The sequence below is a fragment of the Aedes albopictus genome, chromosome 1 (assembly GCF_035046485.1).
Source record: "Aedes albopictus strain Foshan chromosome 1, AalbF5, whole genome shotgun sequence".
Lineage (NCBI taxonomy): Eukaryota > Metazoa > Arthropoda > Insecta > Diptera > Culicidae > Aedes > Aedes albopictus.
This window is the reverse complement of record NC_085136.1, coordinates 68,064,775-68,092,465: the sequence shown is the minus strand read 5'-3', so window position 1 is coordinate 68,092,465 and position 27,691 is coordinate 68,064,775. Positions and strand designations below refer to the sequence as shown.

The following is a 27,691-nucleotide window of genomic DNA, read 5'->3' as shown; positions in this document are numbered from 1 at the left end:
TTGGAACTTCTCTGGACATTCCTTGAAAATTCTTTCAGAAATTTTCAAAAGATTACTCTATGATTTTCTAAGAATTCCTCCTAAGGTTCTTTCCCAAATTCCTTTGATTCCGTAAATTCATCCAAGGCATCTTTGAAATTCATCCACACCTTTTTATATTATTTTTTTTTAAGAATTCCTCCAGAGATTTTCCGCAGAGATTTTTCAGATAATAGTTCTAGAAATTCCAGCAACGTTTCTTTCAAGAATTCGTCTACTAACTTCTCTTAAATCTTTTAGGGATATTTCCTATGATTCCTCTAAGAAGGATTCGTACAGGAATCTCTTCAGAAACTTTGGAGACATTTTTCTAGAAATTTCTTCATCAGTTTGAGCATGAGCATGAGCATGAGCATGAGCATAGATGACCGTACTATTCGTAGTTGCTACTCCGTGATTGACCAGAACAATCGAAGTTGCACAAGGAACCAACAGACGGAGCTTGGGAGTAGCTTACCGTCCTCAATGTGCATCTTCGAGAATTCCAAACTTTATTAGGTCAATAACGGCGCCGGCCACTAGAAATTTCTTCATCAGTTTTACTAATAATTTCTTCCAGGATTTTGCCAAGTCGAAGGTTATTTCACAAATTTCTCTGCTAGTTGCTGTAGAAATTCCAAAGAAAACGTTTTTCGAATTTTTTAGAGGGACCTACCATAAATTCATGTGATGATTCTTTCCGTAATTCATCCTCATTTTTTGTAAGAACTTCTATGGGGATTCCTCTACAGATCTATATGATCATTCATACGAGGATTTTACTAGGATTACCACAGTTTTTTTTACAGGAATTCGATGATAACTTTAGAAATTCCTCTGATGATTTTTCCAGAAATTCTTACTAGCATTTACTACTTTACTACTACGAAAGTGTCCCTCATTTTTTTTTTATTTCATTGAAGTCACTCCGAGGATGGTATTTTTCCGGGAATTTCTGCAATAATTTTTCTAAAAAAAATCAGGTTTAATTTACGAATTTCTCTGAAAATTCCTCCAGACATTCAGATTTATCTAAGAGTTTCTTCAAATACGGTGGAACTTCTTCGAGTTTGCCTTCAAAAGATTTTTCTAGAATTCTCCAACCATTCCTTCAAAAATTTCTCCAAAGTTCCCCCAAAGAACGATTTGCAAATTCCTCCGAGAATTTCTTTAGAAATGTTCTCGATCTCCAAAAATTGCTCAGAGGATTACTTCAGAAATTCTTCCACATTATTTAACTATGATTTATTCGAAGATTCCTACTGGAATTGTTGAGAAGATTTTTTCGGAAATTTCTCTGTTATTTTTTTTTGAGAATTTCACCAGAAATTTTTCCAAAGGTTCCTACAGGAATTTCTTCAATCATTCTTACAGAAATTCCTTTAATAGTTCCTCTCGAAAATTCGTCCAACGATTCTTCGGAAAATTAATCCAATTTTTTTACAAGTATTTCTTCGAAGATTCATCAGATTACTCTGAGAATTTCTTCGAGTCCCTCATCAGGAATTCTTTTGCAAGTTACTCTAGGAATGTATCATAAAATTCCTCCAGGAGTTCCTGCGTTGATTCCTCCAAAAATTAATCTTCATCTTTCTTTAAAATATAGGATTTTTTGAAAATTCCTCCTAAAATTCCTCCGATAGTTGCTTCGAGAATTCGTCCAGAAATTCTTCCAGGGGTTTTTTCCGAGATTCTCTCGAGAAAGTCCTCCAAGGACTCTTTTAGAAATTTCTTTAGTTGTTCATTCATAAATCTTGCAATGATTGTTCCGCACATTTCTCCACTCTTATTCTTTCGAGAACGAAGTTTTTGAAGGAAAACTCGAGATATTCCTCAGAGGATTGTTTTATTTTTTTTTCTTTCGAGTATTCCTCTCAGAGAGTTCAGACACGAAGTTCTCATCAGATTTGTCTAAGAATTTCTTGCCATCAGAAACTTTTTGAAGGATTCCTCTGAAAGTTCCTCTAGAATGTTTTTTAAGGGCCTCTCCAGGAATGTCTTCAAGAGCTCCTCGAGAAACTTTGATGAGGATTCCTTCTAGGATTCCTGAAGAAACTTCTTCGAAAGTTCGTCCAAAAATTTATCCACAAATTTTTTCAAAGATTCTTTTTGAATTCGTGAATTAATCCAAAAGTCCATACAATTTTCTTCTAGTCGTTTCTTCTAAGTTTCATTCCGAAACTACTCCGAGAGCTTCTGAAAAGTTCCTCCGGGAATTCGTCGGAAAGATTTGTCAGACTTTTCTTCTAAAGTTTTTCCAAAAAATCCTCTGGTGTCTCACCCGAATTTCTCAGAAATTTCTCCGAAAGTTTCTCCTGCAATTTCTTCGAGAATTTGTCCGGAAATTTCTTTGATAATTCCTACGAAAAATCCCACCAGAAATTCTTGTGATGATTTTTTTTGGAAATTTTATTCTTAATTTTATGAGAATTTCTTTGAGGATTTCTCCACAAATTTATGTGAGAATTCATGTAAGGATTCCACCAGGATTTCTTCCACAGGCTCCTAAAGGAACTTCGATGGTAACTGTAGAAATTGCTCTGATGATTCTTCCAGAAATGCGTCTACAGATTTCTCTGAAATTTCCAGAAATTGAGCATTCCTATAGAAAGTTTAAGACCCCATATTTTTTTATCAAAATTTCAGTATTTTCAATGAAATCACTCCAAGGATAGTATTCTTCCGGAAATTTCTCGATCAATTTTTCAAAGATTTTGTCTTTTTAGGAATTTCTCTGAGAATTCCTCCAAACATTGATATTTCTTTAAGAATTTCTTCAAGGATTATGCCAAAAATTCCTTGGAACGATCCCCCAGGAATTTTCTCTGAGAATTCCTTCAAGAGTTTGTATCTGGAATTTCTTCGAAAATACCTTAAAGCATTTCTCTGAAAGTTCCTCTAGATATTTCCTTGAAAAAAAATCCCAAAGTTTCCCCGTAAATTCCGTCAGAAATTTTCTCAAGGAATAAGCCAGATGTTAGCGAGAGTTACTCCAAAGATTTTCGTGAAAATTTCTTCAGAAATTCTTATGAGCATTTCTAAAAAAAAAAAAGGAATACGCCAGTAGTACCTCTGAAGGTTTCGTAAGGAATTTCTCCGAATTTTTCTTCAAGAGATTCGTCTGGAATCTCTGCAATAATTCCTCCGAAAAAAGCTCACTAATAGTTCCTCCCAAGAATAATCTAGAAATTTCTTCAGAAATTGTCTCGGTCTCTAAAAATGGCTCCGAAGATTCTCGCGAGGACTTCTTTAGAAATTGCTCCATATTATTTTTCATATTGTTCCCCCATATGGTAATACACTAGATTTCTTGCAAAGATTTTTTCCAGAAAATTTCTCTGGATTTCACCATTCTCCATAAAAATCTCCCAAGCAATCTTCCAAGAACGCCACCAGAATCTCTGTAGATTCCTGTGGAAGCTTTTGCGTTGATTCTTTCGGAAATTTATCCACACAATTTTACAAGAATTTTACCCTTCGAGTCCTCCGCCAAGAGTTTACCCGAAAACTCCTTCAAAACTTCCACTGATGATTCTTTCAGATATTGTTTTTCACAGTTTTCTTAAATTTTCTTCGAGGACAACAATACTAGAATGTATTCCTGGAAGATTTGCCAAAAATAAATCCTAGAGGTATTGTTAAAAAAAATACTTGAAAAGTCATTTTTGATTTCCAGGAAGAAATATAGAAAGGAATTCTTGGAAATATAGAAGGATTCTTGGAGATACTGCTGGAGAAATCCTGGGAAAAGTTCCTGGGTTATCCTTTACAATAATACATGAAAATAATAATTTTGAAAATTTCCAAAGGAAATCTTGCAAAAAACTCCTGCAGAAATCCTTTGATGAATTTTTGAAGAAATTCTTGAAAGCATTCTCGGAGAAGCTAAATTCTCGGAGGAATGCTTGGAAGAATTCCTAAAAACTGCTTCTCCAATATTCTTTATTGAAGGAATCTTTGGAGGAACAAATGTGACAATTTCTGGGAAATTCTACTATGGAATTTTCTGAAAAAAAAAATAAACGAACATGTAAACTTGTATGTTTTTTTTAAATGAGCTCTGGAGACATTCAAAATAGAGGCATTACAGAACAAAACCTAGACTAGAAAAGTAAGATTTCCTACAGAAATTTTTGGGGAAATCTCTAAGAAATATTTGGAAATTGTTCATGAAAAATTCCTGAAGGAATCTCCAAAGTATTCTAAGGCTTAGGAAAATCGACAGAGGATTTTTTTGGAGGAAAGTTTTTAAGAAGTTCTTGTTGAATATTTCAGGAAGATCCTGAATTTCACGAGGAATTTGTATGTAATTCAAAAACTTCTTGAGATTACGCGGGAATCTTTACGAGAAATTTCTGAGGGAACATCTCATGAAACTTTGGGAAACTTGACTGAAAAACGTGCGAAATCCTGTAGTATTTCTGAAGGAAATTACTAAATGTATGACTAAAAGAGTTGCTGAATGAATTCCCTTGATTAGAATGTTCAAGAAGCTCTGAAGCTTAGTCAATGATTTATAGCAAATTTTGATAAATTTAAGACAAATTTAATAAATGAGTATACATATAGGGATACTTGGAAGAAATTATTCAAATATACATATAGGAATTCCTGAAGACATTACTTGACTGATGAAGACATTGTTGAAATAACAGTACGAACTTTATGAGTTACATCTATGAATCCATTCCTCCAAAAATTTAAACGATTTTTTACAAAAATTTGTAATGATTCTTCCAGTAATTTCTTCTAGGTTTCGAGAGCTCTCACAAAATTCCTCGAGGAATCTCTCTGAAAAATTCTTTAAAAATCGAACTTTATGAGTTACATCTATGAATCCATTCCTTCAAAAATTTAAACGATTTTTTTTTCAAAAATTTGTAATGATTCTTCCAGTAATTTCTTCTAGGTTTCGCGAGCTCCCACAAAATTCCTCGAGGAATCTCTCTGAAAAATTCTTTAAAAATCGAACTTTATGAGTTACATCTATGAATCCATTCCTTCAAAAATTTAAACGATTTTTTTTTTCAAAAATTTGTAATGATTCTTTCAGTAATTTCTTCTAGGTTTCGAGAGCTCCCAAAAAATTCCTCGAGGAATCTCTCTGAAAAATTCTTTAAAAATCCCTACAAGGATTTTTTTCAATTTCTAAAGTTTTTCCAGAAATTCCTCTGAGGAATCTTTCTCGTATGTTTATATCCGTATAGAAATATCTGTAAAGGTTTTTCCGGTAATTTCTCCGAGGCTACCTTCAGAAATTCCCATATTGATTCTACCAGTAATTTAACTTAAAATTATTCCAGAAATTCCTCAGAAAAATTGTTTCAGAAATTTTTCGAGAAGTTCCTCTAAGGATTTTTCCACGAAATTTCTCGAGTGTTTATTAGAATTTTCTCCGTGGAATCATCCAGCAGTTTCTGTGATATTTTTTTCAGCAGTTTATCCGAGAACATTTTCAGATTTTTCTGTAATTATTCTTTCTGTATTTTTTTCTGACAATTGCTCCAGAAATTTGTTCGAAGAACTTTCTGCTAAAGTCTATTGAGAAATTATTCTGGTGAATCTCTTGTGTTTTTTCTTGTTATTTTTAGAAATTTCTACGAGGATTATTCCAGAAACTCCTGCGATAAATTTTCTCTTCAAATTTTTATAAGATTTTTTTGAGGATTCATCCAGGAATTCTCGCGAGAGTTCGTGCACGAATTTCTGCGTAGATTTTGTCAGGAGTTTCCGAAATAATTTCTCTAAGATTTTATCAAGATTCCACCAGGAGTGCTCCTGGATATTCTATATGAATTTTTACAAGGGTTCTTTGAGAAATTACTGCGATGAGTCTTCCAGGAGTTTTTTTTCCCTGGATAGCTGCAACAATCTCTAAAAGAAATTGTAAGAACTTTAAAATTTTGAGATACTCCAATATCTGTGAAGGAATTCATCCAAGAATTTCTGCAGATTTGTGTTTTGAAAATGTCCCTCGAGAGTTCGCTCTAAAGTTCCTTCAGAAATTTCTACAACGATTTTTAAAATCCCCCCAGGGATTTTTTTCTAAATTTCTCTCTAAGTTCTTCTAAGAAATTTCTCTGAGAAATCTTCCTCGTGCTTTTTTTTGAGATTGAGAACTTTTCAAGGATGGATCCAGAAATATTTGTGATACTTTTCCCAGTAATTTCTCCGAGACTGCCGTCAGAAATCCCTATCAAGGCTCTACCTGTAATTTAACTCATAACTCATTCACAGATTCCTCAATGAACTGTTTCAGATTTTTTTTCGCGAACTTCCTCCAGGAAATTCCTCTAAGGAATCTTCCACGAAATTTTTCGAGTGTTTTTAGAATTTTCCTCGTGGAATAATCCATTTTTTTTTTCGATAATATTTCCAGCAGTTTCTTCGAGTTTTTTTTAGAATTTTTCTATACTAGGGTAATTTTCCAATTGTTGCACAGCTAAAAACTCGCCTATTGTTGCACACTCCATGTTATTCTTATGAGGTGTGCAATAATTGGCGAATTTTTAGCCGTGCAACAATTGGAAAATAACCCTAATTCTTCCTGTATTTTTCCAACAATAGGTCCAGAAAATGTTCAAGGAAATTGCTTTTAAAGTCCTTTGTTTGTTGTTCGGAGGAATCTGTTGCATCTTTTTTTATTTTTTTATTCCAAAAATTCCCACGATATTTTTTTCATAAATTTATCTATAAATTTCTTCGAGGATTCATCCAGGAATTCCTCTGAGGGTTTATCCACAAGTTTCTGTGAAGATTTTGTAAGGAATTTCTCAAACAATGTCTCAATGATTATGTTTGGGGTTTCGCCAGGAGTCTTCCTAAAATTATTTGAATTTTTACAGAAATTCTTTGAGATTACTGCGATGACTCTTCCAGGAGTTTCTCTAGAGAAATTGTTGTAGCAATGAAATTTATTTTTAGAACATTTTATAATGAATCTTTAAAAGAGAACTTTGCAGAATTGCGAGAAACTTTCTCTCCAAGTTTTTTGAAGGAATTCCAAGTTAAATAGAACAATCTGAAGTAATTTTCGAAAAATGTGACAAAAATTTGATGATACTCTTTAAGGAATTATCACAATTACTTGAAGAACAACCAGAAAATCTCTGGAGAAATCTCGTCCGGCATTTCTGGAGCACTTTCATCTTCTTTCCTAGTGAAATCTAATGAAATGTTTTAAAAATACAATTGAGCAATAACTGGACAAATATTGGGTGAGTCCACTGATAAATTTTTAGTAAAAAAAAAAACAAAACACTTCGACATCCGCATAAACTTGTGCAGAAACTGTAGTTTATATGGACTACCGTGGGCGAGTGATTGCATAATCACTTCTTCCCATTTCCTCACACTGACCTGCAATCTTACGTGGCAGGCGTTTTTCTCGACTAAAAATAGGAAATCGCAAACACTTGTACACTGAAGTTTCCCGTTGTCTATGAATCTCCAGCTCAACCTTACTAAACATAGTTTCAAAAAGTTACCGTTATTCCAGAGAATTGTTTAAATATTGACCAAAATCAATCAAACTGAATCAACACTGTTCCACGAACCCTTGCGCGAGCACGGTTGCCACGTGGCATCTCCGCTGACCGGTCTGGCAGTTTACTCTTCTCTATTGATTCTTCTTCTTCTTCTTCTTCTTCTTCCATGTTATCCTAGCTACCTCAGTTCTACATTGTGCACCTGCGCCCGTATTGGTTTCTCGGAACCGTTGACATTGACCATTATTGAATGAGTACAGTACAGTTGTAGTGTTCCTATTTATATAGTCTCTCACACCAATTACCTATACAGTGCACAGTGGCTGATTTCGCCATTTTAGCGCGCTTAATTAATAACTTTTTTACTATGAAGTTTAGCGTCATGGTGTCTTCGGGAAAGTTTTTCACTATAATAAGGAGCTTCTTTTGAGCTTCTGTGAAAAATGATCAATCCCCCTAAAAGTGAGATAGAAAATTTATTTTTTGAATTTTTCAAGATACGAGGTTGGCGTTTTCAGAAAAGTTGTAGAAAATGTAGTTTGGAGCAACTTTGCCGAAGACACCAAGTTTGTAGCTCCGTTACTTTTCAAGATACGTTACGTTTTCTTTCATCAGCCCCTTGAAAAAGGTTTTTGCGCAATAACTTTCTAAAAATTGATTCTACATTTATCTCATGTTCTACAAAGCTATAGATAATGGAAAAACACACAACTTTTCCGAATATGTCATCTCGCTAATTCCAAAATCAAAATAGTTATAACGGTTTTTATAGTTTTTATATATAACTTAGCTATAGGCAATTATATGCAAATTTCCTTTTACGCATGTGAAAGTACATGTAATTGCCTCTATTAGAAAGCCAAAATCATCAAACTGTAAGAAACTGTAAGATGGTTTTTGTATAGAAACTTACATCCATTTATGTTACTCTTATGGGATTTATATATATTTTCAACATATTTAGTTGACATTTCATGTCAGCTTGCATTTTTATTGTTATTGTAAGTGTGTGTAAATATAAAGAAAGGTTTGTTGTGTATTCTGGATCATTCATGAAATACGTTACACAAAAACTCATCAACTACTTCTATTTTCTTACTAACTCGCAATGCTCCACGTAGTCCACGAAAAAAAAAACGCATAAAGTGAAACTTCTTTCGTCGGATCACGATTTAACAGCAGCCTTACTTTGAAGTGCAATAAGATTAATAATTTACTATTACCAATGTAGACATAGATATGTACTAGTGAGAGCGTTGACAGAATATGTCACGCGCATGTTTGGAATTTTTTAAGAAATGGCGCTTCCTTCGCTTTTTTCGTGGACTACGTGGAGCACTTGAGTTAGTAAGACAAAAGAATTAGATGGTAAGTTTTTATGTAACGTACTTCACGAATGATCCAAAATGCACTACAAACCTTTCTTTATGTTAACACACACTTACAATAACAATAAAAATGCAAGCTGACATGAAATGTCAAATAAATATGTTGAAAATATATATAAAGACTGCCCCAGAAAGTATGGACGCACCTAGTCTTCAGTTGTCTGGGCCTGATCGATGGTTCTTGTTTCGGGCTTCGTTTTGGCTGTTTCTGCTTACTATAGGATCGAAAATTCAAACGTTCTTTGCCACGATGAACATTGGAATTCGGAATGGTAACTTTTTTGGTCATACCCCGCTTTGTATTAGTTAGAAGGTTTTTTTCCTGAACTCAAACGCCTTCATTATTTGTTTATCCAAACGAGGATTAGCAGGATCTTTAATTTTTACCCAATTCTTACCTATGCTTAAACGTGTTGTCCCCACCTTGGTTGCTGATTGCTGGTTGCACGATTTTCTCATTTACTCCCACCATATTTTGCTCATTTCCTAAGTGACCTTTCAAACTCTGTATATCGTTTGTGCATATTTTTTCAAAGATGTTCCGCTGAAAGTTCATATATTTTGAAACACACTGTTGGAATCGCAAAAACCGCTATACAAATGTTGAGAAAATAGGTTCACCAACAGGATGTAGCTTTCAAGAAGTACTAGTTATCAATAGTTTTGAAATGCCAGTATTTTTTTACTGCGTCCATACTTTCTGGACCGGTCTTTAAATCCCATATATAAGAGTAACATAAATGGATGTAAGTTTCTATACAAAAACCATCTTACAGTTTCTTACAGTTTGATGATTTTGGCTTTCTAATAGAGGCAATTACATGTACTTTCACATGCGTAAAAGGAAATTTGCATATAAATGCCTATAGCTAAGTTATATATGCTTGAAATATGGCCCAAAAAACTATGAAAACCGTTATAACTATTTTGATTTTGGAATTAGCGGGATGTAATGTTCGGCAAAGTTGTGTGTTTTTCCATTATCTATAACTTTGTAGAACATGAGAAAATTGTAGAATCAATTTTTAGAAAGTTATTGCGCAAAAACCTTTTTCAAGGGGCTGATGAAAGAAAACGTAACGTATCTTGAAAAGTAACGGAGTTACAAACTTGGTGTCTTCGGCAAAGTTGCTCCAAACTGCATTTTCTACAACTTTTGTGAAGACACCAACCTCGTATCTTGAAAAATTCAAAAAATAAATTTTCTATCTCACTTTTAGGGGGATTGATCATTTTTCACAGAAGCTCAAAAGAAGCTCCTTATTATAGTAAAAAACTTTCTCGAAGACACCATGACGCTAAACTTCATAGTAAAAAAGTTATTAATTAAGCGCGCTAAAATGACGAAATCAGCCACTGTGCAGTGTGATCGTGTTATTAACCTTTTCGTTCTGTTTTGTTCGAAATAGTTTTCTGACTTTGCACAACACTGGTCGGGGTGGGTTTCTTCAGTTAAGTTTTGTTCTAGTCAATTGGTGGTGATGATAGAAGTGTGGTAGAGTTTAGCATTTTACAGTTGGTAGTTTGAGAATTTCACTTATCAGTACGCACATCAGGGGTGTGGCTCTTGTTGCCACGCAATTCCGCTTTCGTTTCGGTACTGTCGCGTTCGCTCTCTACAGCACCGTCTCCATCTCGGCGATCTCCGTTTTGTACGACCAGCGGTACAAATCCTGCGCGCTGCCACCCAGACTCAGATTGCCGAGAATGTTCGGCCGTTGGTGAAGGTTTTCGCGCCGGCCCGCCCCGATGATGTCGTTCGTCGAGGCGATCCTACCCTGCGGTGGCTTAATTCCGTGTGCGACCAGGGTCTTCTCCAGCTGGCTGTTCATCAGTCGGCTCATGTCTAGCTCGTGCTTCACCTTCCAGAGGTGCGTATCGCAGATCGGATCCGAGCATCGATGTCTTCTGAGAATTTCCGTTGCCTCGTAGACGGCTCCCCGGAACGTAAGGGACTTGCCCATGGACAGCGAAATCAGCGCACAGCAGCCGCCGTGATCCTTTTTCGCCAGTCTCTTACGGAAGTATTTGAAGTAGAGGTGTTCCAGTAGCAGAAGTAGTGCTGCGAGCAGAATTCCGGCCATCAGCAGCAGGAATGCCGATAAGAACTGTTCCAAGGCCAGTGGATCGGAGGATTTGTGTTCCTGCTTTCCGGGGCGACACGTTCCCGTCATCCAGTATCGCCGAAGCCGTTCCAAGTCTCCGTTTGCTCGGAACTCCAGTAGCCGTTTGTTGAACATTTGGACGTATTTGGAATTGCGGCTGAAGGCCAGGCCGTATCCGGTCATTGCGTACCACTGACCCACGGTCAGCAGTCGGCAGTCTTCATCCTGCTGAACCAGATAATCCAGAACCGTTCCATCGTAGATAAAAGCATCCATGTGACCGTTCAGTACTGCAGAAACTCCGTCCGCTACGCTGGACTTGTTGTACTGCTTCATGTAGTAGTGCATCTCCTTGAAGTACTTGGAAATGGTGGAATCCGTGTGACTCCAGGGAATCGTACCGAACTTGATGGTCGGTCTGTGCGAGAACGGATGCGATAATCGGGTATCGTCCAAACCGGTAAACTCGTGGAACTCCTCTCTGGTTATCATGAACGCCGCGAGGTTGGCAGTGTAGATAGCAAGGAACACTACAGCAAACATGGCCCAAACGTTGGTCATGAAGCGAGACGTGAAACCACGTGGCGAATCAACGTGCACCGCGGCCTGGAACAGAACTGCCCAAACCAACCAGTACGTTCGGAACAGCGAAAACCGGTACGGAGTATTGTTCGCATTCTGCAGTACCGTTTTCATGTCGTATCCGCTCGGCGACAGCCACTCGAACAGGAATATCATAAACGTCGCTGCCTGGATGGCGAAAATTCCCACCAACATCCACGAAGCCGTGTCGAACGGCTCCAAGAACGCCGTTGGTGAAATGATTCCTGTTCTCTTCGCTACTACAATCGCTATACCCGTCTCCATAAACGGCTCGCTGAAATCCACCACCGCTTCTCTTTCCGCATTGATCATCAACGATGTTAGCACCATGTCGGTCTTCCTATTCACTAGCTCATGTATCAACCCGTTCCACTTCCCATTTTCCAGCGTTCCCCACTTGCCGTCCTCCACACGCACCAGCTCGTACGTGAAGCCCAATTCCTCCGCAAACTTCTCCAACAAATCGATGCAGAATCCACTACAACACTGATAAAACGACCCATTCTTGTGAGCTTGGCCCATATCGATGTCGGTCATTTCGTGATCGGCCGCTACCCGACACAGCACTCCTCTATCCATCAAACACTTTCCGCTGATCGGGTCTGCCGGTGACAGGTTTATGTACGGCGCCTCCTCCAAAAACGTAATCTTTAGATGAAACTTCTCCGGCACGCCTTGCGGCGGCGTATGCGAATTCCCCGGCCACGCAATGTCCCTGATGTCGAGCTTTTGCTGTTGCCACGATTTCCACATCCCAATCTCCTCCCACACCAGTCCCTTGCTGTTCACACTGGGCCGTAAGTTCATGATCTTCAGCTCGGCCCACTTCAGATCCCCATCTGCCGTGAACTCAATGTTCGGCCTGTTCGGCTCACCCTCCAGCGACACATTCCGCAAGTATTTGAAGAACACCTCTCCACTGTCCCACCGACCCCGACCCTCATCCTCACAGGACAGCTGATGCGTGTCCAGACCCCTTCCGGCGTTCTTCGGATCGCTCAGATAGTACTCCACCCCGTAGGCGTACACCCGGATCGCATTGGAGATCTCGTTCAGCAACGCACTGGACGAGGTGTCGAAGTGCACTCCCAGCATACCCATCGGGAACTGCGATGGGGCTTGCATATTCTCGATGACACTTTGCGTCACCACCCAGACGTAGTTCTCGCCGACGATGTTCAGGTCTTCGGCCGCCTTCAGGATGTCCACGGCTTCATCCTTGGTGCAGTAGAGCAGCATTACGCGTGCTTCGCTGTTCACCAGCTCGACCAGGTTGATCGGCCGGGACACGATGACCGAGTTCAGGATGGTGAACTTGAAGTGGTCCTGGAGGGGGAGAAGAGAGAAAATCATCAGTTTGCTTATATGATGATAATTGATTGATTGGAAAGAAAGAATAATGTTTTTTACTTGAATTTATTGAATTTTTGCCAGTTTTATGATCACCCCAAAACTAAATTGTTGATAGTGCTTCCGGAGTTCCGAAGTCAAGTCTTATATACCTATCGACTCTGATAGACTAGTAGAAATCAGCAGCTTCACTTTACGTCTTCGAAGTCGAACATCAGCCAAGCAGGACCATGATAAACTCATGACAACAGCGGCAGCAGCAGAGGCCTTGAAGCGAAGTATACTTAGAAGCGAGAACGGTACGCCAGAGCGATTGCTTACGACCAGCAATCGCAGAAGTGTGCGAGGCAGCCATCAGGGGAAGAGCTACCAGGTGGCGTTCGCAAGGACAGGAGGTTGTTAACCCCGAAAGTGAAGGGCTGTAAGTCGGACACCGGCCAGGCGTCCCGGAAAGCTGCCAAGGGTGGGTCATGGGCCTGAAAAGCCTGGCTTGTCATGGGTCGAAGGGAGCAGGGGGTTACGACCATTGGTAGGTCCACAGCCACCATATGTTAAGGCGGCCCAGGGTGAGGACGAACTCTGGACCCTAGTGGACAATAAAAAAAGAAGATGAATAAGAATGAGGAGCTGGAGTGCATCAGGGTCTCCAAGCCAAGGGTAGAAAGAATGGCCAGTGCCAAGCGTTAAAAGAAAGACACTCTGGACATCCAGACGGACGAGTCAAGTACTCGGAAGTCTTGAAGGCGATACCAAGCTCGTAGATCTCAGAGCTGACGTAAGTAGCATTCAACGTGCTCATACCAGCGAAATGATCGTTAAACTCAAGCGCGATAAAACTCGCAAGGGCGCCGTCTACAAATGTTTTACGGAAGAGGTGAGGGTGTCGGTGGTTCGGCTACGAAGAGGTTCGATAGGCATTGCTGAGCATGCACGAGCGGGAAGGTCAAATGTACACGCGATATCAGTTCTTGATACTGTAGTGTTTATCTAAAGAGAGGTAGTGGGTTTGCAATGTCTACCCAGTAATAAAATACTACTTTTACCTACTTTTCTAGGTATTAAATGTCTAGTAGGGTGGCCCACACTTATATGAAAAACAAAAATTTCGAAAAATATCAAGTCTTACCTCCTAAATCAGTTGTTTTGGACTCCCAGAAGCTACGTTCAAAATTTGAGCAAAATCGGTTGAGCCTAAGGGGGCGCTCAAAACGCTTGAAGTTTGTATGGGAAAACTTGGCCAAATGTATGCAGAAATTTTAAGTTTTCGAATTTTGCCGCTAGGTGGCGCTGTAAGCGTTCGATAATCAAACCCTTTGGTATTATTGTAGGTGACTATATGCCAGAGAACTTTGTCGAAGACCGCGAAGTGATCCGACGGCTGTGAAAAAAGTTATACCCTAGGCAAAGTGAGGCAAAGTATAGAGATTTCATTATTGATATTATTCCTTTACATGTATTGGAAAAATAACAATAAAGTTTATCCTCACTTTCCCTAGGGTATAACTTTTTTCACAGACGTTGGATCACTTTGCGGTCTTCGACAAAGTTGTTTGGCATATAGTCACCTACAATAATACCAAAGGGTTTGATTATTGAACGCTTACAGCGAAGATTCCTCCAGGTATCCATTCAGGGATTCCTCCGGAGATTCCTCCAGAAATTGCTCCAAATATTCCTCCGGAGATTCTTCCGGAATTCCTCCGGAGGTCCAGGAATTCCTCCGAGGATTCCTCGGAAGAATCTCTGCACTGAAATAAATTTTGTTGTAGTTTCTACCGAATCCATGGTAAAATTAAGAACTGTACCAACGATTTTCAACCGAATGCAAAATTCTGTTAATTGTACTGAAACATTGTCAATATTACCATGCGCGCAATACCGTTGACTGAAAACATTCTTGGTGCTACTATTTTGGCATTGTCATTTCGACCATGTCGACTTGAATGTTACGCGTCTTAGATAAACGTGGTCAAAAATACAACGTCAAAATTGTTGCATCAAGAATGTTTTCAGTCAACGGTACTGCAGGCATGGTAATATTGACAATGTTTCAGTACAATTAACAGAATTTTGCATTCGGTTGAAAATCGTTGGTACAGTTCTTAATTTTACCATGGATTCGGTAGAAACTACATCAAAATTTATTTCAGTGTGGGAGGAACTCCTGAAGGAATCTCCGAAGTAATTCCTGGAGGAACCTCCAGAATTGGGGAATCCCGGGAGGAATCTCCGGAAAAATTCCAGGAAGAATCCCCGGAGGTATTCCTTGATGAGGAATTCATGGAAGAATCTCTGGAGGGATTCCTGGAGGAATCTCCGGATGAATTTCTGGAGGAATCTCCGGAGAAATTTCCGGAGGAATCTCCGGAAGAATTCCCGAAGGAATCTCCAGAGGAATTCCCAGAGAAATCTCTGGAAGAATTTCCGGAGGAATCTCCGGAGGATTTTTTGGAGGAATCTCCGAAAGAATTATTGGAGAAATCTCAGAACGAATTTCTGGAGATTTGCTCCAGAAGATGCTCTGATGATTGCTCCATAAATTCCTTCGGGGATTCCTCCGGGAAATTCCTCCAGGAATCCCTCCGGGCAAGTCCTGCAGGAATTCTGGAAGAATTGCACGGGAATTTCAGAGGAACTCCCGGAAAATTCCTGGTGGAATTATTGGTGAACTTCTGGTGGAATTCCCGAGGTAATTTTAGATGAGTTCGTGGGAAACTACTGGAGGAATTTCTGGGAAACTCATTGGGGAATTCCAAGGGAATTTCTGCAGGATATCCCGGGGAACTCCTACAAGAATTCACGGGGAACTCCTGGATATATTCCCGGCAAACACCTGAAGGAACTAACGGGAAACTTCTGGAGGCATTCCCGGGGAACTCCCGGAAGTTTTATTGGGGGTTTTCTGGAAGTGGAACCTGATCATTTCTGGATGATTTCCCGGGGGAATCCCTGGAGGAATTTCCGGAACACACCTTGAGGAATTCCCGGGGAACTCCTGGAGGAATTTCCGGGGAACTCCCACGAAAATATCCGAGAAAATCCGGAAGAATTCTTGATAATCTCCTGGAGGAAGAACTGGAGGAGAACTTCTAGATGAATTTCCGTGAACTCCTGGGGAACATTCTAGAGGAAATATTGGGAAACTCCTGAGAGAACTCTTTTAGGAATTTTCGAGAACTAGAAAACCTCAGATTTCTTTTGATGGAACCAATGGAGCAATGTTGAAGATGAAGAGACGAACCAGCCAAGGGCTGAAAGTCTCTCAAATAAAGATAAATCAATCAATCAATCAATGTTGCAGATTCTCACATAATTCCTTTCTTCCAGGAAACAAACATACCTATTCACCGAGCTGGAGTTGTTCTGAAATTAACCGCAGGATATCCGTGCTCATTGTGTTTTGCCGCGCATACGCGCCAACTTCTGACGTAGTTGGGGGGCAAGGCCTTTCAAAACCAATCGAATGCGGAAAACATCGATGCAATTCATCTTATTCAGGCATATCCACGTGAAAACTAGTGCATTGGACTGAAAAAAGTTGAATTTTGTCCAATTTTGGAGAGCTTCGACCCCCCAACTACGTCACAAGTTGGCGCCTATGCCGCAGCGGCACACTTGCGGATTTTTTTAGTACGTACCGCAGTGCTTCCGCATTCCATTGCCGAACCCATTGCGTTTTCCGCTTCAAACTGATGTTGTTTCTTGAGTTCTTTCCTTGTCATTTTTTTTTATTTATTTGACGTCAATCAAACAAATAAATAAAATATTTGACGCTGTGTACTACATGCCTAAGGCCCCTGTGTACTTTAACTCACGGAATAATACATCGACATATTATTCCGTACGGAAAATTAACAACATGACTGACAGCATCGCATGATAGTGCCATCTGTTGGCAAATCTTTCTGGCTGCAAATTACTTATCAACTGCGAACGCTCAAGTAATTTTGATTGCAAAAGTTTTACGTGACCATTACTTGTCCTATCTTTTTACACAGTACTTACCAGGTAGAAACTAGCCATAAGGGTGTATCATTTAAACAAAAAACTTCACCTGGTTTCAATTATTTTGCTCTCTTACAGAAGAGTTTTCAAAATCATGTTTTTTGTCAATTATGAACCATTTTCAGCATTCAAAAAGTTTTCAGATTCTGCAGCATTCCGCGATCTGGGTAAAAATACAATAAAATATAAGGCATATCCTTTGTGAATCGCGAGAGAACGGTTACCAGAAAGTACCAGACGAAATAATAATCATTTTGAAATTTACACCTTTTTTTAGTTTGTAGTTACAATTTAGGTTTAATTTCGAAAAAGCAGCTTCGTTTCGACTACTTTTTCAATGAACGGCCACTTATTCTCGGTAGATAGATCATAGCAGAATACAAATCTGGTCTTCTATCTCTTAACAAAATGTGTCAAATGGAATTAATTTAGCAAATTTGGGCAGAAATCTCCATACACCGATAAACGCCTAAATGTATGCAATGCAGTAGTAATCCAATGTAGCTAGAACTGTTGTGTTCAAAATTTGTTATAAAAAAATCAATAACAACTCAAATAAAGAGCTCACTATTTGTAGCATGTAATCATATGTTGATGCACCGTTAAGAAAATATTTTCAGATAAATATTGTTTTTTTATAGCTAAACTCATTGAGTTTTTCACTCAGTACTCCACGAACTTACTTTTATGTATAAAGTTGTGTTAAAATGCCATGTTTTAATAGAAAAATTCAAACTGATATATTCCACACGGCTTCTATCATCATGTTCAAACTGATAAAATTTCAATCCATGATTAATTTTTGAGTTTTGATGTGTTTTCCAGGGCACTATAAAAGTTACCCCAAAATGAAAATGTGATTCCCAAAATATCTAGAAAAAGGTACAACATTTAAACTGAGTTTATGGGGCCGTTCAAAAATAACAACCCATATTCCCAAAAATTTTGAAGATAGAACAATTGTTCCACAAGTTTCCCAATTATGACACTCCTTACAACCTTGCTGAAGACATAAACACGTTATCTACACTTATAAAAGAATTGAATTTCTCTCACACTTCTAGGAGAATTTCTGTGAAACGAAGTGGCCCTTGTTTCCAAACAATAAAAATGTTCGACGCTTCGAGCGATTTTTGGGGGTGAAAATAAACGTTGTCCTTGGAGAGATTATAAGAAATCATTTCTAGCCTTTAATTGGATTAATATGGCTATTTATAGTCCAAAATGCTTCCTCAACATCTAAATTCACAATTTTATCTAGTACATACATAACACTAGTTTACAAAATAAAACGAAAGTCGTGAACTTCTGTCAACGACCAAAATTTTTGAAGCAAAATTTAGTGCTGATTTCGAAACCGACCTTCAAAAAATTTAAAGTAGAACAGTTTTTGAGTTTTAGCTCAATATCGAGCTTTACAACTTTTCAAAATATGTAATTTACTAAAATTCAAATATATTGCGTTTTGTTCAACCAATTTTAAGTCTTTTTCCATAAACTAAAATCTGAATACAATACCATTCGATCATCTGAATGCAGGTTTTGCGTCAGATTGATGAATTTCAAGATATTGGCGAGTAAGGACGATCTCCTTAAATTTTAGCAAAATTCCCAAATTTTTTTGAAGAAATGTATTTTTTTCAATAGGAAAAAAAAACAATTTAAAAATTCTTTCTCGACGTTTATTCGACACATCATATGTAGGCGAGTTACAGTAAAAATTTCAGCTCAATCGGAGCATTGATTACGGAGAATGAGATGTTTGAAATGAGCGACTTTGCTTAAAAATAGAACAAAAATCGATTTCAAATCATCAACCTTGTATGGAAAGTCGAAAAAAAATCCACTCTACTGTAATTTTTTTCTTTCGCGTTTTCGAACGCAGGGCATGATTCTACACCAAAAATGATCATCAGCTTATTGAGTTCAAAAATGCTGTAAACTAGTGTAATACACCATAAAAACGTGTTAAAACTTTTTGGCCATGAATTGGACCCTGTTACTCCAGTGTGAGGCGTCTCACTCTACTCACTTCTTATCGTTACCCTTTTTAACGATTAGTTCACATATTTTGTAGTTCGCAAATCGCTCGGTCACGGCGCTCGCATAGTTTTTGCTCTTGTTTGACGTTTGCTCACTACTGCCACCTACTGAGTGGTTTGCGTAACACAGCCTGGTTAGCATTGGGCGATTATGTTTTCGTAACGATGATTTTTATCGCAATTTGTTCCAAGTGATACGTGAAAGATCGAAGTAGGCAGTGACCGCGAGTGGAAGTGTTTTTATCTTTGACAGCATTTTTTTTCGGTTCGGTTTTTCTCGATTTGGCGGATGATCTGGCTGGTCCAACGCCACCCGGATTGCATGTACGCGAATATAAAAGAGAGTTTCAAAGGATGTTGAATCAAGTGCCTCGGAGTGTCTCAGTTCGCTGGTGTCCGCGGGTGCAGTTATAATATATTATTGTTTAGTGACTGTGTTCCGGTGGGTCCGGGTGTGCTGAGCTGGTAGTATTTGCGCTAGTGTTCATTGTCTCCAAACTCCAATTGCAAACCGGACGAAGACTTTTGGACGCGTTGGCGTTCCGTTAAAATGTCGATTCCGCTAGTATGGCCGGGTCAGTTCTCCGCTTGTGAGAAAGTAATTCATCCGCGTAGTTTCATTCAGCAGTGTTTGGCGCATAAGGGGGCATCCATTTAGTACGTCACGCTAAACATGGGAATTTTCAACCCCCCCTCCCCCCTTCGTACAGGATTTTCCTATATTTAATACATTGCTTGGCACACTTTCCGGAGCCCCCCCCTTCCCCCTCTAAGCGTGATGTACTTTATGGATGCCCCCTAATGGAAGAAAATCGAGACACAATCAACCGACGAAATGGAGCTTGGTGAGATCCTTCTGATTTAATCTTTCCAATGATGTTTTCGATCACTTGGCAATCGTTTGACTCATTTGTCCATATCTCAGTTCAGAGGCCCTATATTGGAATGTTGTATTCGGCAATGTTGTTGATTGGTGTTTTTCCTACAATTATCACCGAAGGCGGAATATTCTAACTCTCATATTTACGTCGTAAAAGTGTTTGTACCAGCTAGTCATACTAAACGATCGAATTTTTCGATCGTTTAGTATAAGTAGGTGGTACTAGCGCTCTAGCGCCGTATGTAAAAGTTAGAATATGGCGTCCTTGGTGAACATTGTAGGAAAAACACTATTCTACAACTTTGCCGAACATCACATTTCAATGTTAGGTTTCTGAACTGAGTTATGGACAAATTAGTCAAACGATTGCCAGGTGATCGAAAACATCCCTGAAACTTTCTGCATTTTATTGTTATATGATGATTTATGTTTATAATGTGTATTCGCTATTCTTACCATCTTATCATCTATCGGAAGCCGTTTCAGTTCTGGACGCTTTCTAAGTTGGTGATAAGACTTAGGGCCGATTTATTCACCTCCGCTTAAATTATAAACCTGGTTTACCTGTATAGTTAAACCAGGTTTAATGCCCAAGTGGGGTGAAGAAACCGCCCCTTAAAACATAAAAATGCTTGCAAGGACTTGGCCAGGTGTGTGAAGATGAGTGGGTCTATGATATTGTGGATAGTAGCGAAATCTGCAATGGCAATGGATATGCTTATCTTTGCAACTCCATCCACGATTTGTGCAAGTGTTCATGCTATGCTATGCTATGCTATGCTATGCTAATTTGTTCCAAGTGATACGTCTGTTTGTCTGTGCCTGTATCGTGTACATATACCATCGGTAAATGGTAACTGAGTAACTCAATTTGAACGGTAGGAAGATATCCCGTACAGGAAATTGTGTAACGCGCGCCAGAGGATTTCGTGGTAGGCCAAGTCAATGGTCTACGCACCGCTACACTGGCCGAAAGACCGGTTCAATCAGGCGCTCGATCAAATAATGGAGAAACTTGGTAAAAGGAGGCCGGCGATTTCAATGTCTGGACTGTTGAGTGGAGTAGTCGTCTCACAAACCCCAGAAGTTGGAACCTGCTGGAAGCACTACACAGGTTGAGCGTCAAAGAAGGCACAACAAACACCTACCGAAGCGATGGAAGAGAGTCTACCATCGATATCACGTTCTGTAGTCCTGCACTAGTAAGGAGTACGAATTGGAGACTATTTGACGAACATACCATAACGATCTCCAAACGATCCGATTTCCTAGATTGGATCGTAGGTATAGATGGAAGCAAATGTGGATAGAAACAAAGAGCAACCTTCTATAGGAAGTCATTTCGAGCACAATTGCAATTCATACATAAGGCTTAAACGGATTATCAAGTGTGCAATTTGCGTTCCGTAAAAACTGTCCACAATAGAAGCTATCCGGTTAGTTGTTGAAGCATCTTTGAAGCAGAAAATAAGAGGTAATCGCTATGATGCGGTCGTCATTCTAGACGAAAAAATGCATAAAACAGCGCAAGCTGGGAGACAATCGCCAGATCCCTACACAGGATGATGGTCCCAGTATCTCTGTAGCAATCTGGAGATCTAATTTCGAAACTGGGCGCTGGTTTAACAAACACGCGAGAGCCATAAGGCTATGAACATAATAGCGGTTGTTCCTCAAGGCTTAATCCTGGGCACGATGCTGTGGAACGCGATGTAAGATAAGTTGCTGCGGTTGAGCTTACCAAGAGGAGTCAAAATCGTTGGCTTTGTGGACGACGTTGTGCACATGGTAACTGGAGCGTCGCTATCGAGGTTAAAATACGAGCCACGGGGACGATCTCAATGGTGGAGACCTGGTTGAGCGAGAGGTGGCTCAGCACAAAACCGAAGTGTTGATGATCGGCTTGAGGGGAGAAGTGAAGCATGTTGAAGTGTTGATTTAACAGCCACATCGATTACGCTTGCGAGAAGGCTTCAATGGCGATGACATCGTTGACCAACTTTCTGTCTAACAGGTCAGCGATCAGTAACGGTACGAGAAGATTACTGTCCAGTGTGTCGACGTCGATAATCAGATATGGTGATATATCCTGTTTGGGCAACGGAGAAGTTAACAAGGAGGAATCTATCGCGACTGAATAACACGTACAGTCTGATGGCCATCAGGGTAGCAAGCGCGAATCGGACCATTTCTGCAGAACCGGTCTGTGTTAAAGCAGGTGTGTTTACTTTCGAAATAGTATTGTAGGAAGACTGTGAGTGCTACATGAGCAGAGGTCCGCAAGATGGCGAGTGCTGATGCATGGAGAAACTGACAGCTGGATAGGGATAGCACCGCGAATAAAAGATGGACACACCAGCTCATTCCTAACGTATTGGTGTGGATACAGTCCGAAGTGATACTGCATGGTGGCTCCGTAGAGGAAACACAGGTACTAGATGAACTTTCGGTTTTGAACTGAAAACATAATACTTACACTGTGTTTACACTTTTGGCTATCACCTCCATCGCAATAAGTAACCATGCCTTAGCCTTATTAGTTGTCAATTCGGTCGATAGAGGCGCAAGTACACTCGTCAGTACAAACACTCATAAGTTATTAAACGCGATATCATGCTGCAGGACTCGGCAGAACGAGGAATGACATAAAAGAACGCAAAAACCGCAGACCTGCCTCTTCCGGGAGAAAAAGCGTCGCCTGGATGAAGCGGAGTGCGAACAAATGGAACTGCTGTGCCGTTCACAAGAAGCACGGAAGTTCTACCAGAAGCTCCGCATCTCGCAAAGGCCGTGGCATAACGCAGCCAAAATGTGCCGGGATAAGGTCGAGAGCATCTTGGCGGCCGGACGTGAGGTGATCGAAAGGTGGAAGCAGTACTACTACTACGAACAGCTGAATGGTGCGGGAAGCGTATGACATGAACATGAACATGAACATGAGAAACCCCTTGGTGGAACTCTGATCTGGCGAAACTCAGGAAACAATGTAGAAAGAGTTTGGAACAGACGACGTTCGGCTGGTTCGGAGGCTTTCAGGTCGGCTCGCAAGGCCCACAGGAAAGCTCTCCGGTCTGCTGAACGATCCGGTTGGAAAAACCTTTGTACAAATGCTTCCAGATTTAGTGAAGTCAGTCGGTTGAACAAAATCCTTGCGAAATCTAAGGATTTCCGAGTGAACGAACTTCGTTTGCCAAATGGCGATCTGACTTCCTCTAATGAGGAAGTTTTGGAATGTTTATTCAGTAGACACTTCCCCGGATGTGTGGATATTACATCTTCGGATGAACCTGATGTCTTTTCTTGTAGTTATGATTCTTTAGCTTCGGCTCGGAGTATCATAACTTTAGAATCGATTGAATGGGCACTTAATAGCTTTGCTCTTTTCAAATCTCCTGGGGCAGATGGGATTTATCCTATTTTGCTTCAGAGGGGATTTGATCATTTCAAACATGTTTTGATACAACTACTTGTTTGCAGTTTTGCTACAGGGTATATTCCCAAATCCTGGCGGGATATTACTGTAAAGTTTATTCCGAAAGTCGGTCGTGCGTCGTATGAAGAGGCAAAGATCTTCAGACCTATCAGTTTGACCTCTTTTCTTCTGAAATGCTTAGAACACATGGTCGATCATCACATCCGTGATGTTCATCTGGCCAATGTGCCTCTTCATGTGAACCAACATGCTTACCAATAAAGAAAGTCCACTGTGACTCTTTTACACCAAGTTGTTTACGATATCGAGAAGCCTGGGACGATTTTCGGCTTGGCAGTCGCAATTGCAATCAAACGATCAGATATTCTCCTTCATCCGACGTTTCGATGTTTATTACATCTTCTTCAGGGAATTAGAAGTGTTAATCGCTTTCGTTCTGAAAAGCTTTGTGAAAGCATAATCCGTCTAAAACAAAATTAAAATAAAACGTTGGGATCCAAGTTGACTTAGCTTAAATAAATTGGCCGTTGGTGGTGTTGTTAGAAGCGCGAACCGGATTCTGCGAATATTATTAGTGTTCTAGAAGTGGATCCCAACGTTTTTTTAAATTTTGTTTTAGACGGATTATTCAGATATCGAGAAGGCATTCGCTCAAAAGCAATCTTGCTTGAGTGTTTTCTTAGATATCGAGGGTGCCTTTGACAACGTGCCTTTCGATGCCATATTGGAAGCCGCACGGGGTCATGGTATATCTCCAATGATCTCCAATCGGATTCACCAAATGCTCAAAAACCGACATCTCTTCGCGACATTGTGTCAAGCGGCGATTAGGAAATTGAGTGTTTGTGGATGCCCCCAAGGGGGAGTCTTATCACCACTTTTGTGGAATCTCGTAGCAGATACGCTATTGAGGCAACTCAATAATGGCGGTTTTCCTACTTATGGTTTTGCCGACAACTACCTAACCTACTACCTAAGCACCCTTTTCGACCTGATACAAAACGCTCTTCAGGTAGTTAAGGGGTGGTGTCGCCAACATGACCTTTCGGTAAATCCGAGTAAAACATCTATTGTTCTTTTCACGGAAAAGCGAAACCGTAATGATGGTCGACCTTTACGTCTCTTTGATTCTGAAATCAATGTGACTGAACAGGTAAAGTACGTTGGAGTCATTCTTGATTGCAAGCTTTCCTGGACACCTCATGTTGAGTTCAGAATCAAGAAAGCTTGTATGGCCTTCTGGCAATGCCGGCGAACCTTTGGTACAACTTGGGCTCTTAAACCCAAGTATATCAAATGGATTTACACAATTGTTGTTCGTCCAATATTGGCCTATGGATGTATTGTGTGGTGGCAAAAGGGCGAAGTATGAACGGTCCAATCAAAATTAGGCCATCTCCAAAGGATGTGCTTAATGGCGATGTCTGGAGCGTTCTCTTCAACTCTCACTGCTGCGCTAGAAGGTATCTTTGACGTTGCCCCACTACACATTCATCTCAAACAAGAAGCACTTTCTTGCACTTACCGTCTACGGGTACTCGGTCTACTAGAGGAAACTCCTGTGAACCGCACATCAACACACACCTCGTTGTTTCCACTTTTGATGAATTGGGAAAATTATCCTTGCTCCAAGTGATCTTACATACAATTACTTGTAATTTTCCATATAGGACATTTTCCACGAAATGTTCTTCCCGGGAAGAGTGGACATCTGGGTATCTGGAAAGAAGTATTTCAGACGGCATCGTATGTTACACCGATGGCTCCCTTCTCGAAGGTCGAGCAGGTGCTGGTGTATATTTTCGTGAGCTAAGGCTGTATCAGTCTTACTAACTTGGTAGACACTGTACCATTTTCAGGCCAAAGTCTTTGCTCTTATGTGCGGAGTGCAATCGACACTTCAGCAGCACGTAATGGGCAAAGTAATATACTTCTGTTCAGATAGCCAGGCTGCTATTAAAGTACTTGCATTAGCCAACCCTAGGTCGAAAATAGTTATCGCTTGTCGAACTCAAATCGAGGAGCTGAATTCAGCAAACGCTGATCACCTTGTATGGGTACCTGGCCATTTTTCCACCGCTGGAAATGAATTGGCTGATGAGTTAGCTCGCACTGGAGCAAGTGTTGGGTAAAGCTTCAGATTCACACCTGGGCTGCCACTCAGCACAAACAATACTGGAATAGCTTGGAAGCATGTCGTCAAACCAAATTGTATTGTACTGAGCCATCTCCAAGGGTGGCGAAGTATCTTACAAATCTGTCAAAGCAGAATTGCAGCATTCCCTTCCTGTCCTTATCCCCATCCTTATCCTTATTTCCTTCCTTTTTCCTCAGGTAGATGATGAAATAGGCTATTATTATGGCGATGGCACAAATGTCCCAAATGGAGGATAACGTGCCTTCTGATACCTGATAACCCTCTCTAAAGCAATGCCTTCTTGGTGGTTCTGGAGAGACCTAGGGTTTGGCGAGCATAGGAATGTGTTTAGTGGGTCGAGGAGAAAGTAGTCATGGCTTTTACTATTGTAGTAGAAGACGGCCTCAGCCCCACACTACCCCAACCTTCCTGTTAGGGTGTCTGTTGAGCAGATTATCTCCCCATGGTTTAGAGGAAAAAAAAATGCTAAGAGTGACGGGTACAATTCCCGCTCGGTCCAAGAACTTTTCGTAATGGAAACTTCCTTGATTTCCTTGGGCATAGAGTATCTTCATGCCTGCCACATGAATGTTTGCCCAAAAGTTATGTACCGTCAAATGGGGTAACTTGCAACACTTTCCGGCTTTGAAGCAATATCATTGAAAATCTAAACATTTTAAACATCCTGTGAAGCATTGTGTGCGCTAATTACCCCGAGTAGAATACTATGCAGCACTTGGTTTACCAAAATACGTTGCCACCTAATCAGGAGGTGCGAAATACATGCTTGTTGCATGTTTCCCCATCTGTGGGGTAACTTGCAACATAGGACATGAAGCTAAGTTAGCTATCATTAAACAGCACTAACATTCTAGTATTTAGCCGTATTGTAATTTTTCGATGTTATTAATGAAACATACCATGAAAAGATGTACACTAACCAATTGACATATAATTTTTCATGAAAGGATTGAGAGTTATTGCAAGGGAGAGTATATCGTTTAGCAACAGGTCTCACGTCCCTCAAACACAAAATATATACGATTCTCGTGACTTAGAACTCATTACAAAATGTCAACAATGATTATTGTCATTTCTTGAAAAGGTAGAGTGAGTCATCTTCAAGTAGTTTTCAGTTTGAAGTGGTGTTTGGCAATTTCAGCTAAATTAACATGATTGAAACACACCTATTCTACTTTGTAAATGTCAAACTCGCTAATTTGGGTATTAGACTGAAATAATTTACTCCATCCATTCAGAATTGATGTTAGTGATTGCTTTACAGCGTTCATAAACAAAAATTGAACTTTTAACATGATGAAACATGAATGAAACTTCAAAATGTGGTATTTCCCAACAATGTGACCTTAAAACGTGCAAAAAAATGTAAAAAATGAGTTGTCATTTGAAAATAAACGCGTTACGTAATCAATAAATGATCCATTTCGGTTATTTCTGTCAAATATATCGTGAAATGAAGATAAATAATAGAAGGTTTCGTCAAATTCAACTGTTGCAAGTTACCCCATAGTGGTTGTCGAATATAATAATGATTTTTTGCATTATTTAGTCGATAAGTTTATCAAACTTTTATCGCTTGGCTAAGCTTACTATTAGGTACCCTAACTGCAAGCAAGGTCATCAGACTTATCGCACTTACCATAAGGGAGAGGTCAAGCACGATTTTCATACTTGTTTTTATGGCATAAAATGAGCAATCCGTTTTAACCGTGTAGCTAAACCATAAACAAAGAAACAAAGCTAATTTTTATACTTAATTGATCTTTGATACACATAATCTCTATAACCGAAATAATAGGGCATACTAGTTTTCATTATTATTAGAAAATGCTTCACATTTAGTGTATGTCATCGTGTTGCAAGTTACACCGCTGTTGCAAGTAACCCCGTTTGACGGTATACATAACTTTGTTTGGTTGGCAAAAACAGAAAAGGCTACCAAAATCAATCAAAGCTTGTAAAAATTCTTAGCTTAAGCCCTTCTATCATAAAGCACAGGGGGCTTTTGGCGCCTCTCTGGAGCAAGCACCCTTCTTGGCGGTGGCTAATCTGGTTAGCCGGAAACCAACAAGATTTCCGTTATTCAGCAAATTCTAGAGTAATTCCAAGAATCACTTGTCCTAGTCCATCACTTCTTCATAGATTTTACGTACGCCAGAACCGTCATATAGATGCCAACGGCTTTTCCACGAAGCTTGCACGCTTGAATGAAGTAACAGCGA

General features: G+C 39.7%; 1 protein-coding gene across 1 annotated transcript in view; it reads right to left on the bottom strand.

Moving 5' to 3' along the window:
- Nucleotides 1-557: 557 nt before the first annotated feature.
- Nucleotides 558-27,691, bottom strand: part of LOC115255725 (glutamate receptor ionotropic, NMDA 2B-like) — a 42,795-nt gene continuing 15,661 nt past the window's right edge. Inside the window, exon 4 of the mRNA XM_029853844.2 lies at nucleotides 558-12,927. Coding sequence (XP_029709704.2) covers nucleotides 10,510-12,927 — 2,418 coding nt within the window. The 3' untranslated portion in view covers nucleotides 558-10,509. The remainder of the gene's footprint in view (nucleotides 12,928-27,691) is intronic.